Source organism: Moschus berezovskii, chromosome 15 (genome assembly GCF_049115385.1).
Source record: "Moschus berezovskii isolate FMDL1 chromosome 15, NW_MosBer_1.0, whole genome shotgun sequence".
Classification (NCBI taxonomy): Eukaryota; Metazoa; Chordata; class Mammalia; order Artiodactyla; family Moschidae; genus Moschus; species Moschus berezovskii.
In genome coordinates, this window is record NC_142474.1 from 59,315,611 (window position 1) to 59,331,726 (window position 16,116).

The 16,116-nt window shown below is 46.4% G+C and overlaps 1 protein-coding gene across 2 annotated transcripts in view; it reads left to right on the plus strand.

The window, feature by feature from the left end:
• The first annotated feature begins 9,939 nt into the window (after positions 1–9,939).
• ARHGAP21 (Rho GTPase activating protein 21) overlaps positions 9,940–16,116 on the plus strand; it is a 131,088-nt gene continuing 124,911 nt past the window's right edge. For both annotated transcript variants that reach the window (XM_055428462.2, XM_055428463.2), the window contains exon 1: positions 9,940–10,161. In XM_055428462.2, coding sequence (XP_055284437.2) covers positions 10,081–10,161 — 81 coding nt within the window. In that variant the 5' untranslated portion in view covers positions 9,940–10,080. The remainder of the gene's footprint in view (positions 10,162–16,116) is intronic.

Consider the following 16,116-nt stretch of genomic DNA (forward strand, 5'->3'; position numbering starts at 1 on the left):
GAAGCCTGGCCAGCTATAGTCCATGGGGTTGCAAAGAGTCGGATATGACTTAGTGACTAAACCACCACCAAATAATAATATAAGATTGTTTATGATCATGTAACTTATTAATAGCAACAAATAAACATATAAACCACAAAGAAACATTCAAGCAGAGTACTGGTCCAAAGAAAGGAAAGACCAGGTTAAGTTTAAGGCAGAGAAATTATTCAAGTGTGTCTATTGTGTGTGGCACTTGCTACACACTATATACTTTGAATAAAACAGCATCAATACCTTATAGATTAGAAATTAATAATTGAAGATAGATAGTGATCTTGCAGACAGAAATAATAAATCACATATTTGGCAGATGCAGAGCTGCTAAATTAGTAAATATTTACACTATTTAAAAGAGGTGATGAAGGAAGGAGAATCTTAGAAATTATTATTTTTTATTTTTTTTTAATTTTAATTGGAGGCTAATTACTTTATAATATTGTAGTAGTTTTTGCCATACATTCACATGAATCAGCCATGGGTGTACATGCGTTCCCCATCCTGACCCTCCCTTCCACCTCCCTCCCCATCCCATCCCTCAGGGTCATCCCAGTGCACCAGCCTCAGCATCCTGTCTCATGCATCAAACCTGGACTGGTGATCTATTTCACTATTTTTTTTTATTATTATTTATTATTTCTATTTTATTATTGACTGTGGGTGGCTTTTGAGATCTTAGTTCCCCCCACCAGGGATTGAACCTGGGCCCCTGGCAGTGAAAGTATTGATTCCTATACTCTGGATCACCAGGGAATTCCCTAGAAATTACTTACTGTGGAAAATCACTGCCTCTCCTTGATTACAATAGTTAAATGCCTTGCCAGAAAGGTGAGTTGTCTGTAGTTATTCAATTCAACAAGAAAGTCTTTTTTCAAAGAAATATTAGTAGATAGTGTTTTTTTTTCTATTGTGTGAGTAATAAATAAAATATGGGCTCGATAAAGGACAGAAGTGATATGGCTCTAACAGAAGCAGAAGATATTAAGAAGAGGTAAGAATACACAGAAGAACTGTACAAAAAAGATCTTCACAACCAAGATAATCACAATGGTGTGATCACTCACCTAGAGCAGACATCCTGGAATGTGAAGTCAAGTGGACCTTAGAAAGCATCTAAGAACAAAGAACACTAAGAACAAAGCTAGTAGAGGTGATAGAATTCCAGTTGAGCTATTTCAAATCCTGAAAGATGATGCTGTGAAAGTGCTGCACTCAATATGCCAGAAAATTTGGAAAACTCAGCAGTGGCCACAGGACTGGAAAAGGTCCATTTACATTCCACTCCCAAAGAAAGGCAATGCCAAAGAATGCTCAAACTACTGCACGATTGCACTCATTTCACACACTAGTAAAGTAATGCTCAAAATTCTCCAAGCCAGGCTTCAGCAATATGTGAACTGTGAACTTCCAGATGTTCAAGCAGGTTTTAGAAAAGGCAGAGGAACCAGAGATCAAATTGCCAACATCCGCTGGATCATGGAGAAAGCAAGAGAGTTTCAGAAAAACATCTATTTCTGCTTTATTGACTATGCCAATGCCTTTGACTGTGTGGATCACAATAAACTGTGGAACATTCTGGAAGAGATGGGGATACCAGACCACCTGACCTGCCTCTTGAGAACTCTGTATGCAGGTCAGGAAGCAACAGTTAGAACTGGACATGGAACAACAGACTGGTTCCAAATAGGAAAAGGAGTATGTCAAGGATGTATATTGTCACCCTGCTTATTTAACTTACATGCAGAGTACATCATGACAAATGCTAGGCTGGGAGAAGCACAGGCTGGAATCAAGATTGCCGGGAGAAATAGCAGTAACTTCAGATATGCAGATGACACCACCTTTACGGCAGAAAGTGAAGAGGAACTCAAAAGCCTCTTGATAAAAGTAAAAGAGGAGAGTGAAAAACTTGGCTTAAAGCTCAGCATTCAGAAAATGAAGATCATGGCATCTGGTCCCATCACTTCATGGCAAACAGATGGGGAAACAGTGGAAACAGTGTCAGACTTTATTTTTTTGGGCTCCAAAATCACTGCGGATGCTGGTTGCAGCCATGAAATTAAAGATGCTTACTCCTTGGAAGGAAAGTTATGACCAACCTAGATAGTATATTAAAAAGCAGAGACATTACTTTGCCAACAAAGGTCCATCTAGTCAAGACTATGGTTTTTCCCGTGGTCATGTATGGATGTGAGAGTTGGACTGTGAAGAAAGCTGAGCGTTGAAGAATTGATGCTTTTCAACTGTGGTTTTGGAGAAGACTCTTGAGAGCCCCTTGGACTGCAAGGAGATCCGACCAGTCCATTTTAAAGGAGATCAGTCTTTGGTGTTCATTGGAAGGACTGATGCTAAAGCTGAAACTCCGATACTTTGGCCACTTCATGTGACGAGTTGACTCACTGGAAAGACTCTGATTCTGTGAGGGATTGGGAGCAGGAGGAGAAGGGGATGACAGAGGATGAGATGGCTGGATGGCATCACCGACTCAATGGACATGAATTTGAGTGAACTCCGGGAGTTGGTGATGGACAGGGAGGCCTGGCGTGCTGAGATTCATGGGGTTGCAAAGAGTCGGACACGACTGAGCGACTGAACTGAACTGAAATGATAGTCTTAAAACCAAAAAAGGCTTAATCCTCTGGGGCCATTGGTGTTAACTGCCTCAGACACATAGTTCTGCAAATGCTTCATCCCAGTTACACATTTCATCTGTGGAATTTGCTGGCAAACACTTGTGCTTCTTAGAATTGCCAACTTCCATATTGAGAGTAGAAATCATCCATAGATTATCACCGAATGACATTAGATCAAGGGCTAGGACAATTTATTAATAGTTCTATTTTTGGCTTTGAGAGATAATGATTTACCAAAACAATATTATTGTGTCATTAACAAACTCAAATTGAACATTTTGAGGTTATAGTTTCCATCTTTAAGAACGTTGCAAGAAGTACAGTGTACAAGGTTGTCTTCAGTTCAGTTCAGTCGCTCAGTCGTGTCCGGTTGTCTTAGAGTTGCTATTAATATAACTGTAGGTGGCACCAGTGGTAAAAAGAAAAAAAAGGAAAATCTGTCTGCCAATACAGACAGAATAGACATGGGTTTGATCCTTGGGTTGGGAAGATCCCCTGGAGTAGGAAATGACAACCCACTTCAGCTTTCTTCCCTAGAAAATTCCATGGACAGAGGAACCTGGCAGGCTACAGTCCATGGGGTCGAAAGAATTGGACAAGAGAGAGGCAGGGGCAGGGGTGAGGAATTTTTGGGACTGTTTAAAGGGAGACTCAGAAGTTAGATTCTAGGAAATTTACACATTTATTAGTTATGCTCGAAAGAAGAAAATATTAGCCTTTCAAAGTAAACAAAGCTAGAATTACTGTGAGTTCTTAATTAACCATGATATTTGGGATAAAGAATACCAAGGTACCAAGTGTGAAACCCACAGTTAATTCCAAGTCTCCTCAGTTCCAAAGATCCCCAAACCTATTGTTTCACCAAATCTCTCATGGAACTGTTAACAAGTAGCCACAGGATTTAGGTTTGGCTGGTTTTCCTTTCTCCTGCCCTCCTTGTGGTGGAGGTGTTAATGAGTGAAACACCCAAGATGGGCAGCTGAAAACAACACCAAGCCTTTTTTGCATCCTCCACCAGTTATACTGTCAGCCTTTGGAAAGGAGAAGTCTGCTGCTTCCCAGATGCCTAGAGGGCGTCCACAAGTTCTACTCAGAATGCATCTAAATGAGAGCTCAAGCAGTTATTAAAGTATTGTTACTGTTGATTCCTTAGAAAGGAATAGACCTAATTTTTTAAGCTGGGTTAATATGTTCCTAATAAATGCCAATGAAATAAAAGTATAGAGTTCCTATTGGGAAAACAGGACAAACCCCTCCTTCATAGTAATATTTTATACCTGTATGCAGGTCAGGAAGCAACAGTCAGAACTGGCCATGGAACAACAGACTGGTTCCAAATAGGAAAAGGAGTGCGTCAAGGCTGTATATTGTCACCTTGCTTATTTAACTTATATGCAGAGTACATCATGAGGAAAGCTGGGCTGGAAGAAGCACAGGCTGGAATCAAGATTGCTGGGAGAAATATCAATAATCTCAGATATGCAGATGACACTACCCTTATGGCAGAAAGTGAAGAGGAACTCAAAAGCCTCTTGATGAAAGTAAAAGAGGAGAGTGAAAAGGTTGGCTTGAAGCTCAACATTCAGAAAACAAAGATCATGGCATCTGGTCCCATCACTTCATGGGAAATAGATGGGGAAACAGTGGAAACAGTGTCAGACTTTGTTTTTTTGGGCTCCAAAATCACTGCAGATGCTGGTTGCAGCCATGAAATTAAAAGACGCTTACTCCTTGGAAGGAAAGTTATGATCAACCTTGATAATATATTAAAAAGCAGAGACATTACTTTGCCAACAAAGGTCCGTCTAGTCAAGGCTATGGTTTTTCCCGTGGTCATGTATGGATGTGAGAGTTGGACTGTGAAGAAAGCTGATCGCCGAAGAATTGATGCTTTTGAACTGTGGTGTTGGAGAAGACTCTTGAGAGTCCCTTGTACCGCAAGGAGATCCAACCAGTCCATTCTAAGGGAGATCGATCCTGGGTGTTCACTGGAAGGACTGATGGTAAAGCTGAAACTGCAATACTTTGGCCACCTCATGCGACGAGTTGACTCACTGGAAAAGACTCTGATGCTGGAAAGGATTGGGAGCAGGAGGAGAAGGGGACGACAGAGAATGAGATGGCTGGATGGCATCACCAACTCGATGGACATGAGTTTGAGTGAACTCCGGGAGTTGGTGATGGACAGGGAGGCCTGGCGTGCTGTGATTCATGGGGTCGCGGAGAGTCAGACACGACTGAGCGACTGAACTGAACTGATGTAATATAAATATATATTTATATGTATTTATAATAGTAATATTTTATAGTAATATTTATTACTATAACATAATAGTAATAAAATAGTAATATTTTAATTGGAATAATGTTTTTACCTTTTAAAAACTCCTTTATGTCTATTGTCTCATTTGATGCTCTCAACAGCTCAACAAGAGCTGGGAAGGTCCTGTCATACTGGAGATCCCAGGAGAGGACTAGGACTAGGACTCAGGTTTCCCAAATCTTAGCTCTGGGCTTTTTTTCTTCTGCATCCAGATAGCCTAATGCACATAAGATACATATGGTAGGCACTTCCCTAGTGGTCCAGTGGTTAGAACTTCGAGTTCCCAATGCAGGGGGTCTGGGTTCAATCCCTTTTCAGGGAACTAGATTCCATATGCTGCAACAAAGATGGAAGACCTTGCATGCCACAAATAAGACCTAGCGCAGCCAAATAAATTAATTAATTAAAAAAGATACATATGGTAGCAAGAACAACAGAATCCTACTGATTCTAGATGTAGGGTTAAGTCAGTGATGCACAAAACACAATGATCAGCCCAGGATAAGCTAAGTAAATGCTGGCTACTGTTATTAAAACTTGTGTTAGAAGTAAGGATGGTGTTGTAGAGAAAAACATGGACTCTGGACCCTATGCCCTGGGCTTGAATTCCTGCTCTGCAGTGTACCTGTCTCATTAAGTTTTGTGTAAAGCTCTGGGAGGACACAACTGAGCGACTGAACTGAACTGAAAGCTCTGGGAGAAATACTCAGCTGGCAGTGCTACAAAGACAGTAGTCACTGTTACTTGTTAGCTCTAGTACTTTACAGAAGTAAAACTGTGCCCTAGGTCACATGGTAAATGATGAAGCTAGACTGTAATCTCCATCCTTCCATTTATCTCCTATAGAAATGCCTTTCTAGATTACATTGTGGGCATGCATGCTCAGTCATGTCCAGCTCTTTGCCACCCATGTACTGTAGCCCACCTGGCTTCTCTGTCTGTGGAATTTTCCACGCAAGAATACTGGGGTGGGTTGCCATTTCCTCCTCCAGGGGGTCTTCTAGACCCAGGGATTGAACCTGCGTCTCCTGAATTGACAGGAGGATTCTTTACCACTGAATCACCTAGGAAACCCCCTAGATTATGTTATTTTCCCACAATTCCCAAAATGTGTTTTACCTTCTTTTCACATCTCCTTCCATGGCCAACATTTAGTCTCCTTTACCAAACTGAAAGCCTTTATTTCCAAAATCAACGTTTATAAAAATTTCCATGACAAAAACCTTAACCCTAGATGTCCTCAGCTGTGAGAGACTCAGGTTATGCCATGCATGCCCATTTGCATTTGTAAAGAAGCTGTTTTGTGCTTAAAATTGTTGTTTCTTTCTGGACATGTTCTTTAAGCCCACTAGAGGTACACTACTTGAACCCTGTCTTTCTATTCACTTCTAGTTCATTTACTCTACAGTATCCAGAACTGGACACTGCTAAAGCCCAGTGGGCTGTTCAGTAAATTACCCACTGACTGGCAGGCATTCCTTCTGTTTTATTCTTTTTCTTTGTTATTAGCTGACTAGTTTTGTCAGGGGCTGTCCAGACCATACAAATTTCACGGCCATATAAAAATGAGTCCTTCCTCTAATTAAGGCGAAGGACTTAGCTGTATATTCTAATGTTTGACACCTTCCACTCCTCGGAAGGTCTGAAAAACCACAGCACAGGTTTTCAGGCTCCTGAGAGTGGTTTTGAATTTTTTTCTCAACAACAAAAAAAACAGGACTGGAGGCTCGGGACTGCGAACTGGGTGTGGACGGCGGGGTGGGTGGAGCGGGGAACTGTCTCTAAATCTTATGGGGAGAGTGTGGTTAAAAAAAAGGAAAAGGTACGTGAACCCCAAAGCTTCTTGGTTTTGTTCTTTTTATTCTCCCTCAGAGGGTGGTGGCGGCAGGTCAGACACAAAAGCTGGTAGTTCCCCGTCCGCGTGTAGATAAAATGCCCCTCAACAGCATCAGCAGGAGGACTGGGAAAGGGAGGAGAGGCGTGTCTGGGAGGAGGCGAGGATGAGGGTGACAAGGTGACAAACTTCGCCGCAGCGGCCCGCTCCTCCACTGCAGCCGGGCGAGGAGCGGAGCTGCGAGCCACCTCCCGGGAGCCGGGCGGGGTGGGAAGAGGAGACCGAGGGGCGGTGGCTTTCCTAGCGGGGGCGGGGCAAAGGGTGGAGGGAAGCCTGAGTCAGCAGCCCCTGATTGGCTGGTGTTCTCTCATCGCGTCCTCCGATTGGGCCATTTGCAGCGGGAGATGTTGTGAAGCGCGGCGGGGCGGAGCGAGCCGCCAGGGGTCTGGGGCGAAGCCCCAGGATCTGGCGGGGAGGGGCGGCGGTGGGGCTCCTGGCCCCGCGCCCCTGCGACCTGCGGGGCGGAGAAGCGCCGCCACCTTCCCTCCCAGTTCCGCTAGCCGCGCCGAATAGTTCAGCTACCCTGAAGATAGAAAAAGGGCAAAGGATTGAATGAATAACGCTTCGCTGCGAGCCCCCAGCCTCCTTAAAGAGAAGCTCCTTTGCTGTCGGGCGTTGAAAGGACACACCCTTATCTTGAAGTCCCATATCGCACCCCTCCTGCTGCAGATAGGGGCAGAAACTCACCCGGACGCGTACCCCGCAGCCTGGGACCCGTGATCCCTGCCCCCCACCCCCCATTCTGAGTATCCAGCCGTAGAATCCTCCCCACCTCCCCGGCCCTGACGCCGAGCACAGGGTCCCTTCCCAGTGGAAGCCCAGGTTCCTGGCCGCTCCCGCTCAGCGCTCGGGAGATTGGAGAAGGCGGGGAGGGTTTTTTGTGTTTGGTTTTTGGGGAGGTGTTGGGGGCGGGTGAGGGCTTGTAGGTCCCGACGTACATTAGGAGGGGGTTGGCGCGCACCCCCACCCCCCGCCCCAGGCTAATCCCCCTGCTTCAGCGTCGGTTCCCGGGACCATATTATTCAAGACAGAAAATATTCAGTCCCAGAGCCTCCCCTGGGGAGGGGAGGGGAAGGAGGTGGAGTGGGAGGAGGTGGATCCAGGGAGGAAGAAGCGAGAAATCCGCCCCCGGGAAACAGCTCGGCGCGGCTGCGGAGCGGAGCAGTTCTGTCACTTGGCGATCGCGGGCGCCCGAGCGCGGCCCCGGCCCGGCCCGGCGAGGCGAGGGGAGAGTCCGGCGGCCGCCGCCCCGCCCCACGCCCTCCCGCGGCGGCCGAGAGCCCGGGGCCGGCCGGGGCAGGTCGCGGCGGTGTCTGGGAGCGGTCGGCCGGGGGCGGCGGCCTCGGAGCGCGGCGGCGGCTCGGAGCGCCGGCTCATCCTCCCGCTCGGTCCGCTGTGCGCCGGGCGTACGGGGCGCGCCGTCCGGGGGACCGGCCGGGCCCGGTGCGGATCTACTCGGCGCGCTTGCTCCGGTGCGTGTCTGCTTGACTTTCCTCCTCGGCGGACAGGGCGCAGCGCCGGCGGGCGGGTGGAGAGGGAGAGCCGGGCTCGCCGCGGGCTCCCTCCCTTCCCGCCACCCCGGGCCACCCCGCCCGGCGCTGGCGCGGGGCCGGAGAGCGTGGTGGCGGGAGCCCGGCGGGGGCGGAGGGGCCGCGCCCGCGTGTGCGGAGCGAGGGAGGGCCGGCGGGAGGAGGGAAGGGCACAAAGGCCGGCGGCGGGCGCCGGGGTCCAGCCGGCCGGCCGTGGAGGAGGGGCGCCTCCCGTGCGCTCATGAATATTAACCGAGCCTGCGGCCTAGCGCTCCCCGGCTGGGCCCGGCGCCCGGCCCGCGTCCCTGCCGCTCGCCGCCGCGCCTTGGAAACCGGGCCAGGCGGGGCGCGGAGGGTGAGCCCCCTCGCTTTTGGCTTTTCCCCTTGGTGTCCCCACTCGTTTTTGAAAGTACATATTTGGGCCGCCCTTCCCGGGAGATCGCGCTCCCCGACCCGCCTCTGGAAGGGGCGGAGGAAATAGTGGTAGGTGGGTGGTGGTTTTCTTTTTACAAAAAAAAAAAAAAAATTTTTTTCCCCCTACGTGGCCCCGGGGAAACGGGACGATCGTGTCGAGGCGTAGTTTGGGGCGCGGCAACGAAATAAAAGTTGCTGGGGCTGAGGCTTCATTTCTGGGGCTCCGGAATAATGCCCCGGAGAGGGAGTCCCTCCCGCCGCTGCGCACACCTCCCCGCCCGTCCCCGCGCCGTCCCCGCCCAGCCCCGCCGCGGGCCAAGGAAAACAGCCGCCTCCTCGGGGAGACCGGCCGGTCGGGGCGGAGGGCGGAGGGCGGGCGCCCCAAGTCCCCCAGGCCGCCTGAAAACGCCGGTAGAGCCGCTGGCCGCGTCCGAGCCTGACTTTTTGTTTTTATTTTAGGGAGCTGGGGAGGTGGCGGGGAGCACGGCGGTGTTTTTTGGAAAGTATTCTCCCATTTTAGCCTCGTGGGGACAAAACTTCTCTAAAGTCTTCTTATCCGGGTGATGCAGAAGAACATAAGCTCCCTCTCATTTGCCCAGAAAATACATGAATTTAAATACACTTGAAAGAGGAATGTTTTTTTCTTGACGGCTGCACAAAGTCCTGGCATGTTTGAGTCGTGCCGTTCTGATGTTTCTCATTTCCCCCTTGATTTAAAGATTTCCCCTCCCTTTCTTTCTTATTTTGTATGCGAAGATTATTTCATCTTTTGATTCATTAGCATGGACCGAATTATCTTTCCAAGTGTTGGAAGGGCGAGCTTGGAGTAGACGCGAGGGCAAGGCCAAGGTCAGCGTCTGGAGAAAGTTCATGTCCTTTAACTTTTCCCTCTTTAGGAAAGATCTCTCTGGGAGAGCCTTCACGAAGTGCTCGCATTGCTCTCGGACTTGGGAGGAGCTCTAGGAACGAAGGGGACCGCTTTCTGCAGTTGGCCTCACTAGCTGCCCAGGAGACTGGTCTTTGTTTTTTACGTCTGGAGAAATGGACGAAGACGGTGAAGGCCGTTGAAGTCGGAAGAAATCATCATCAGGGCATTTGAAAGGCTCTTCATTGAAACCTTCATTTGTTTCAGCAACCCTGCACCCTCTCGAACCTGGTGTGGAATTCCTACCTTTTTGGTGCATGGTGGCATTTCCCTCCCAATGTGGACTCCCAAGGGTTGGTCCCTTCTTTGTAATTTGAAATGAAATGATGGCCACACGTCGGACTGGTCTGCCTGAGGGAGATGGTGACACCAAGCTCAAGGCCTGCGGGTCCCCCACCTGTGAGGTAAGCGCAGAGCTGAGGTCCCTGCCCAGCTGTGTGGCTTGTGTCTCTGAGGTGTTTGTCCTGACAGTGGGGGGCGGGGCTCAGCTGCCTTGGGGGTCTAAGAAGATCGATGGGCTTTTGGGGCTTTGGGCTGAATGGTGGGAGCATCCCAGCCTGACCGGTAGGGAGGTGAAACCTTGCCCGGTTTTGTTTCTAGACACTTTAGTGATTCTTTTGCAAGGGCATTTTCCTTACTTTGAAGTGTCCCTATCTTAATCATCTCAGACCACAGAATTCTCCATTTTTAGGTGACTAGGAATACCACCAGCTTGTTTTCCTTCACTTCCCATCCTCTGGTAGTTTTGAAGTAGGGCTGGACAGGGGTTGGCTTTGTATATTTCATGTGTGTATCCAGGGTTCCCTCTGGAGATTGAGAGAGGGCAGCTGGAATCCTTGTTGCCCCTGGACCACTTTCTCTCTCTGACACTGATGGCGTGTCCTGCCTGCTTGCTGTTGCTGTGAATCTCTGCTTTGGGTAGAAAACCAAGTCTTTTCCCATGGATGGTTTAGGCACAGCTTTGGAAAATGGCTTAATGGAACTGTCATTCCAACTGCGTTAAAAATCTCCTGCCTTCCCTGTTCTTCTGTTTATGCCCTTCCTTTCACTGCTTAGAAGTCCTGTGAGTGTCAGCCTCAGCTGTCAGGTGGCTCGTACTGCCTTCATACCAGCATCTTCCGAAGGGCCCAGAAAATTTTACACCAGGCTTCCTGAAATTTTTTGAGCAGGCAAGACAGAAATAGAAAAGCCGTGTATTGGTGGCACCCCTATGCCCTCTTGCCTCTCCTGTCTTTTTTCCTCCTTATTTTTGGTATTTGTTTCTATAATGGCTTCTTTGTGTTTACTTTGTTATTGATGGTTTCTGTAATTAGGTTCCTTTAGACTTTGCTTTTGAGATGCCTATGTTTTTATGGAAAGGTTGACAATTACTTTAGATAACAATAACATCTCCCAGTGAGACATCACTCTCATGGTTTATTTTGTGCCTTGTGTTACATTTTAACTTTCTGGTCATTGAAACTGGGTCTAGTTCTAAGTGTGTGAGTTTTGGCATTTTGATAAAAATGACTCAAATTAAGTTTTTGTTGGTAAAGCAGCAGAGGAGCTTGCTTCATGCAGCTGACCTCGTACTGGATTAGAAAGTTTATACAGAAATCACGGTGAGCTGAGATCAGTGTGCCATTACTATACAGTTGATTAGAACTACAGTATAGGTTTACAGTTAGAAACAGTGTTTTACTTTTCGACACCTGCAAACACCTGCTTCCAGGTAAAAACGTGATTAAGTATAACACTACAATCCTCTGATCATGGTGAACCATAATAACGCCCTTTGGAAGGCCTAGTGATTGCTTAATGTGTATTGTTGCTCCATAATGATAGGTACTGTGGTCCCGAAGCCTTATTTGTCATTGACTCCTGAAGACTTTAATTAGCATGCTATTTTGCATTGTATTTGCAAGAACTAATGTTTATTTGATTTTTTTTTTGTCATTTAAAGAATGTCCGGGAAACCAAGAATTTGTAATAGACACATCTTGTCCTCGGCTAGAAGGCAGTTTCCAGTTGCAGACTTGGCTTTTATTAACAATGACAGTTATATATCTTTTAAGGGCGGTGAAATTTGTTTTCATTTAGACCTTACTGCTGATGTAACCATAGTATTTCTAGTTTGAGAGCCAAGGAAATACTGTATTGTCTGTATTTTGCTCATTTAGAGATTGTGTACAGTAGTTGGGTTTGATGTTACACTCAGGTGTTGTTTGGCTTTTTAAACAATAGTCAGATAGTTTGTTTAGACTCTATATGAAAGCAGAAATAAAGGGCCTCTGTGTTGTCAGAAAACATTTTAAAATCTCAGGATGGGGGGGATGTTGTATAATTACTGTTTGTTTAGTTGTCTTTTATACTCCCATGCATATTACATCTTGTGAATATTGAATAAAAAGAGAGTTGCCATTGAAATACTTTGGGTATCAACTTTGGGCTGATAGATGTTTAAGTTTTTGAATACCACACTTAATTTTTGTGTTTAATTTTGTTACAAGAATTACATTCTGGAGTAGTACTGCTATTCTTTTTAAAATTTTAAAAATCACTAGCTAAAAAACTAACAAAGAAAAAAAACAATAGCTACACTCTTAAAATGTGTATCTGAATAATAAATTTATGTGTGTTTTTACCTAACCAAGAAATGAGAGTATATATCTTAATATTAATGGTATTAGCCAAAAATCAATGTAGGAGAAATCAATGTAGGAAATTAAAGATGTCCCTGTCTTATGCCTTATCTAATTGACTAACTCCACCTGCTGTGAGTAAGGTCTGTTGCTTTGTTGAAAAACAGAAGTTTTTTGTTTATCTTAAATGTTTAGAATTAAATTGTATTGCTATATGGTAAGTGTAGGCATCACCCCCTCCCCCCAAGAGTATATTGGAAGATAAGGAACAAACAAATAACAAATAATCCTTTTCCAATAAAGAATTGTGACACTTTAATAAAATATATCCAATATAATACAATAAGGATAGCACAGAAGTCAAGAGAGATGTATTTGAACATCTAAAGATCTATATTGCAAAATTCATTCACTCTGAGCCAGATAAGTGTTTCTTTGGTGTGTGTGTGTGTTGTGCAGACATGTGTGTAGGCTGATTTGTGATACGTAGCCTTGAATAACTTTGCTCACAAAATCACTTTGTGTAGACTCCTGAATCCTCTGTGGTATTACCTTTTTTTTTTTAATATCACATGCTTTTCTTCTTTATGGCTCAATTTACTTTTTCTTTCTCTTTCTTTTCTTTTTAGGCAAAGCTCTCTAGGTCATATTGGTTTTCCCATTTCTAACAGTTACTTCATTTTTAATCTCTAGTTTGTGGGGTTGTCCAAGTGTGTAACACTTTCACTGTCTATTATTAGAACAATCTTATTTACTCATGCAAATTAACTTAGTTCATTTTATGTTTTGCTTCTTCACCTCGACTAAGATGATTCTGTGACTAAGCTGATGAAAAATGTTTGTTAGTTGGTTTTGGAACAGTGTTTAAATAATAAGGCATTTTCTTGGCAGGAATTCATTCATGTAAAAATTTGCACTTTTGCTCTTCTTTCTGAAACACCGTACACTTTATCCCAGGCTTCCCCGTTCCTTCTCAGGCTCTCCCTCTTGTCCATCTCTCTTTCTCTCTCTCTTTAGGCTGCTTCTTTCTCTGCTGCCTCTTTCTTGTTGGTTTTTACTGGAGCCAGGCCTTTCCACTCCTCTTCTCTTTTTTCTCTCCCTGGGTTTCAGTTTACACTCTGCCTGTGATTCCTAATTTACAACTCTATGTCAGATTATATGGCTACTATCTAGACCTAGACAGCCAATTGCCTATTACCCAAAAGCTTTTTTGGGAGATAGGCTGCATGCTTTTGAAATTCAACAGATTCTACTCCAACCAATATCCTGCCCTCTCCCAGACTTCCTTCTTTTAAGGACTAGTCCTACTGGTTATCTGTCCAACTCAAAACCCAGCCTACCATCTCTGACCCCTCTCTCTCCTCCTCCCTCCTGTCAAAGTCTTGTTGAGTCTACATTCCAGGTTCTGCTGCCACTCCCTGAGCTCAGGTCAGCGGCAACTCGGTGATGGCGATGAATCACCGACCAGGCTTCCTAGCTAGTGTCCCAGGCTCCCTGCCTTGCTCCCTTCCCGCTCTGACCTGCCTCTGTAGCCAGAGGACTCCTCCTGAAATAGAAAGCTGATCATTGCATTCCCTGACCTAAAACAGTTTTCTGGCTTCCCACTGCCTTTGGAAGAAGGCTCAGACTCCTGAGAACAGTCTTAGAGGACTTCTGGCCCGCCTTTTCCTACTCATCTGTGACCTCTCTGTGCTTCCTATGCTGAATGATTTTCAGTTCCCTCCATGGCTGGTGGCTCAGTGGTAAAGAATCTGCCTGCCAATGCAGGAGATGTGGGCTTGATCCCTGGGTTGAGAAAATCCCCTGGAGGAGGAAATGGCAGCCTACTCCAGTATTCTTGCTTGGGAAATCCCATGGACAGAGGAATCTGGAGGGCTACAGTCCACAGGGTCACAAAGAGCTGGACATGACTGAGTGACTGTCCAACAACCAGGGCATGACAATCTCTCTCTCTTCCTTTAAGGTCCATATAAATCCTGTTTTTTTCCCAGGCTTCCTTCCATTCTCCCCTCCTCCATTGCCACCCCTCCCTGGCTGATTTTTACTCTCATTCTGGTCTTTTCTTCCAACATCACTTCCTCAGGAAAGCCCTCGCTGACCTTCCAAAACCAGGTTAGTTGGCCCCAGTGCCTTATCCTCCAACACCCTGAGCTTTATCAGGAAGATCACTTACTAGCTTATTTATATATATTCCCCTGGATTGCAAGTCCCATGAAAACAGGTACCATGTTTGTTTCTAGTGTGTGGTGCGTAGTAGGTGCGCAGTAAATGTGTTGAAATAATGAATGAATGTGCGGAAAGGGCTTTAGTTTTTACTAACAGTTATCTTAGACCCCAGCACACCGTACTTTCGGGTCCTCCTGCCCCTCTGTTCCCGCCTTCTCAGTCCTGGAAGTTTCCTGACCTGTCAAGTCTTCATAGACCTTAAGGCTCAATTTGACCCTCTCTTCTTCTCTCCTGACTCAGTTTGACAGTTGTAAATATCAAGTATAAGCTGGTCATTCATATACATACATATATACACAGGTATTTGTGTGTGTGTGTGTCCACCCCGACTTTGCCCTTGAATTCGTGTTCCCCCATCCAACTGACCTGCCCACTCGCGTGCTAAGAAGCCGCATCCCAAACCAAATTCCGCCTCCTCTCCAGCCCCTCCCCTGCCCAGCTTCCCCATCTGCTCTATCACTCCGACCACAGTCTTCCTCACCTTAAGCAATAGCAGCCCCACCCTCCCAGGCCAGTGGCTCCAGAGCAATCTTTGCTCCCTCTTTTCTCTCTGGGGCCTCTCATGCAGATCTGACCGCTGCCGGCCCCTCAGCCTAGCCCCTCACCTCGCCTGCCTGCGTTCTGCCCCCACAGTCATCTGATGGACTTTTCAGAAGTCAGGTCCTGGCACTCACTTGTTCTGGTTCTTATAGTGGCTTCTCATCGCTCTCAGGATGAAAAGGCAAGGTTCTCAGAGCACCTGCAGAGCCCTGGACAGACTCCCCTACCCTGCCCTCCCTGAGCTCACCTCCCGAATGCTCCCCACTTCACCCCACCCTCACCATCCTGGTGTGCCCCAGAGCCTTCCCACTGGGTACCGCCTCCTCAGAACACTGTCCCCTGGTGTCTGCAGGGCCTGCTTCCTTGTCTCCTCCAGATTTGCTCAGAAGTCACCTTCAGGGAGAGTCTCCCCTCCCTGCTCCCCATGACACCACCTGCCTCCTTCCTTGCTTCACTTTTCCTCCCTGTCACTTATTCTCCATCTGACCTGCTCGTCCATCTGATTTTGCTTATGGGTCTGGACGGATGATGTATGTAAGTGTTAAGAGTACAGTTTGTTTGGTTCACCTGGTATTTTTTTGTGCCTGGAAAGGAATCTAGCACATTGTAGGCCTCAAATATTTTTTCAGATGAATGAATGAAGACTTAAGGAGAATTTCCAAAATGTTCTTGAGTTTACATGTAGGAGTGCAGTACGTGAATACTTAATTTAGATTATACAGCAAGGTGTAGTGTGAGATGTAGGGTCTTCCTCAGACCTCCATTTACATTAGGATGGCTGCTCACGTCTTTCTTACCTTTGGGAAGCTGGTAACCAAGTAACAGTAACCAAGGCAGTGTGTAGTATAAATGTGTGAAGTAATTTGTGCTAAGGTAAGATACTGGTAATTAACAGACTAATGGGAGGGGAATCAGGTGGGTGGCAAAACTATAAAAAGGAAATACAGCCATCCCTCTGTATCCACAGGGCAT